Source organism: Diabrotica undecimpunctata, unplaced genomic scaffold (assembly GCF_040954645.1).
Source record: "Diabrotica undecimpunctata isolate CICGRU unplaced genomic scaffold, icDiaUnde3 ctg00001385.1, whole genome shotgun sequence".
Classification (NCBI taxonomy): Eukaryota; Metazoa; Arthropoda; class Insecta; order Coleoptera; family Chrysomelidae; genus Diabrotica; species Diabrotica undecimpunctata.
Window position 1 is genome coordinate 12,024 of NW_027312236.1, and position 3,731 is coordinate 15,754.

A 3,731-nucleotide genomic window follows, 5' to 3' on the forward strand; every position below is an offset into this window, starting at 1 on the left:
TTTTTAGTGGATTTTCTTGGGCGTAGGTTCATAAAAAAATTGTTTTGATACTAAGACATTTTTATATTTTTTTTTCGACGTTTCGGCAGGAAATCAGTGCCTTTTTCATGAAGTAATATGGACTAAAAAAACATTTTATCAAAGACATAATACGGTTTAAAAGTAAAACTTTTGACTTACCAAGCATGTAAAAATTGGATGCTAACAAGTATACATAAACGTCACAATTAAAATAATATTAAAAGCATAAGACAGACCCACTAAGTCACTACATGTAAAATGTATTTTAAATTTAACATGTTGTTTATTGATGTTGGTTTATCGTTTAAACAATCAGTTATTTTAACATGATAGGCGTTCTGAGATTATCTTTTTGTGTGTATTTAAATTAAATTAAAATATATCTTGTTTAAATTTTTGACATCTTTTTTATCATTTATTGCGTTATTATTCTTTTTGATTTGTATAGACTCTAGAATAGAAGCTCCCTCTTCTTCCTGTTATGTTCACTTTTTAGGATTTTGGTTTTGTCAAAATCAAATTTATATTTTTTTTGTTTTCATATTTTGTGAGGGTTTTGTGTGATTCTTGAGTTAAGTAGCTGACTGGTTTGTCCAATATAAACTCCATCACAATTCGAGCAGGGAATTTCATACACAACATGTGATTGTTTTAATAGAGGGATTTTTGTTTTTACTCTTGTAAAATTCTTTTTCAACAGATTGTGCCGTTTATGAGCAATCGTAATGTTATGTTTAGACAGAAGATTTGCAATTTGTTCTGATAGCCCTTTTATATAGGGGAGAGACATATAGTTTTTCTTTACCATTTTGGTCTTAATGTTGTTATTGTTATTGTAAAATTTATGCAGTCGCGATTTGAAAGTGCTGTCGATAAGGTGGTGTGGGTATGAATTAAGTGTTAGTGCTGTTTTTGCTTTTTTAATGGCCCGAGGTCTATTGATAGGATCGGATAATCTAATAGCTCTATTATTAGCTCTATTATTATAATATTTTACTAAATGAATTCAATAATTTTCACCAAAAACTAAATTTCACATTAGAAGTTGAAAAAAATTGTCAAATTAATTTTCTGGACCTTACCTTATATAGAGAAAACAGCACTATAACTACTTCATGGTACACCAAAAAAACCTGGTCGTCGAGATAACTGAATTTCAACTCTCATCATCCCTTGTCTCAAAAGAAATCTGTAGTTATCAGACTCGCCGATAGAGCTGTTAGATTATCCGATCCTATCAATAAACCTCAGGCCATTAAAAAAAGCAAAAACAGCACTAACACTTAATTCATACCCACAACCACCTTATCGACAACACTTTCAAATCGCGACTGCATAAATTTTACAATAACAATAACAACAATAAGACCAACACGGTAAAGAAAAACTATATGTCTCTCCTCTAAATAAAAGGGTTATCAGAACAAATTGCAAATCTTCTGTCTAAACATAACATTACGATTGCTCATAAAGGGCACAATCTTTTAAAAAAGAATTTTACAAGACTAAAAACAAAAACCCCCTATTAAAAAAATCGCATGTTATGTATGAAATTCCCTGAAAGAAAAAGACATTTTCTACGAACAACTAGAACAAACGACCCAACAAGTAAACCAAGGTGACATACTAATAGTGATGGGCGATATGAACGCTAAAGTTGGAGAAGACAATATTAACTTAGAAACCTTAATGGGCAAACATGGCCTAGGAATGATGAATGAAAACGGAGAGCGCTTTACAAATTTTTGTACCAGTCATAGTTTAGTTATTGGTGGAACAATCTTTCCACATAAAAATATTCACAAGGTAACATGGACTGCACCTGGCCATACAAGAGAAAATCAAATAGACCACATCGCTATATCAAAAAGATGGAGATCATCTCTTCTTGATGTACGTAATAAAAGAGGAGCAGACATCGCAAGTGACCATCATCTCGTAATTGGTACCATTAAAATCAAGATGGCAAAAAACAAAACCACGCGAAACACCAAGAGACCAACATACAATCTAGATAAACTAAAAACGGTCCCAGGAAGACATATGTTTAGAGAGGAACTTCAACTAAAAACAAGAGAACGTGAAATAAACAGCTGGGAAGATTTCGCAGATGTTATGACAGAAATAGCTGAAGACAAACTGGGTAAAAAAGAGAAAGATAGAAAGGAATGGATATCAGATGAAACGTGGAATCTTATCGAGGAAAGAAAACAACGAAAAAAAGATATCCTGCAAGCAAGAACTGTAGAAAGAAGAGCACACCGACAACAGGAATATCAAACAATAAATAAATCAGTTAAAAGAAAAGCAAGAAGAGACAAAAGAAGGTGGGCTGAAGAACTTGCAAAACAAGCAGAAACAGCTGCACAACACAACAGAACTAGGGAGCTTTACCAAATTACTAGACGACTAACACAAAAAGGGTCCAACTGTTCGAACATTGTAAGATCCAAAACAGGCGAATTGCTTACTACAACAGATGACCAAGTAGAGAGATGGAAAGAGCATTTTTAGGAGATGCTAGGTATTCCCAGAGATAACGCAGACGAAATAGTCGAAAACCCGCAGAATATAGACTTGCATATTTCTTGCGAGGCCCCTTCCAAAACGGAGATAATAGCAGCATCAAATCTCTGAGAAACAACAACTCACCGGGAATCGATAACATTGCTGCTGAAATGCTTAAACCTGATCCGCATCTAACTGCTGAACTTTTGCTCCCCATAATCCGAGAGGTGTGGGAAACAAACCACATTCCAGCGGGCTGGAAAAAAGGTAACATTATCAAGCTTCCAAAAAAAGGCAACCTCACACTGTGCAAAAATTGGAGAGGAATAACCTTGCTTACTGTCATAAATAAAATGTTTGCGACCATCATACTGAAAAGAATAACAAACAAGGTTGAGTTTCGAGCTAATCAAGCAGGCTTTAAGCCAGAATCCTCCTGCATCTTCTTCTTCAGTGCCTTATCCGGTCCGGATGTTGGCGATCATCAAGGCTATCATGGTTTTGTTGACTGCTCTGCGAAACAGCTCCGCTGAGGTCATCCCAAACCATTGTCGGAGATTTTTCAACCACGAGATACGACGGCGTCCCGGTCCACTTCTGCCAAATACTTTACCCTGCATAACAAGTTGAAGAATTCGATATTTTTCTTCGTTCCGCATAACGTGGTCGAGGTACTCAAGCTTACGTTGTTTAATTAAATTAAGCACTTCTTTTTCTTTTGTCATGCGCTGTAGGACCTCAACGTTCGTGACATGGTCCACATAAGATATTTTTAGTATCCATCTGTATATCCACATCTCGAAGGCTTCGATTCGTTTTTCAGTGGCTTGCGTCAGTGTCCAGGCTTCAACTCCATATAGTAACAATCCTCCTGCATAGACCATATTAATACTGTGAGGGTAATAATGGAACAATCGGTTGAATGGAACACACCCCTATACATGTTTTTGTTGATTTTGAACGTGCCTTTGATAGCTTGTTCTCACGCTGCTCTATGGGAAATTTTAGAGCTAAGAAACATCCCGCAAAAAATAATTTCTATTATAAAGTCACTATATACTGATGCGAAATGCAGCGTGACACACAATGGGATCAACAGTGACGAATTCAACGTACTTACTGGAGTTAGACAGGGATGCGTGCTTTCTCCGTTTCTTTTTAACATAGCTATAGACTATGTTCTCTCCAAACTAGACTCCGAC

General features: G+C 35.7%; 1 protein-coding gene across 1 annotated transcript; it reads left to right on the top strand.

The window, feature by feature from the left end:
• Positions 1–1,656: 1,656 nt before the first annotated feature.
• LOC140431578 (uncharacterized) lies at positions 1,657–2,535 on the top strand. The gene has a single exon (XM_072519474.1). The coding sequence runs from the start codon at positions 1,657–1,659 to the stop codon at positions 2,533–2,535; it is 879 nt and encodes a 292-aa protein (XP_072375575.1).
• Positions 2,536–3,731: the final 1,196 nt, after the last annotated feature.

What these genes read in the sequence shown, in the direction of transcription:
- LOC140431578 (XM_072519474.1), top strand. Translation starts at nt 1,657, where the DNA reads ATGGGCGATATGAACGCTAAAGTTGGAGAAGACAATATTAACTTAGAA.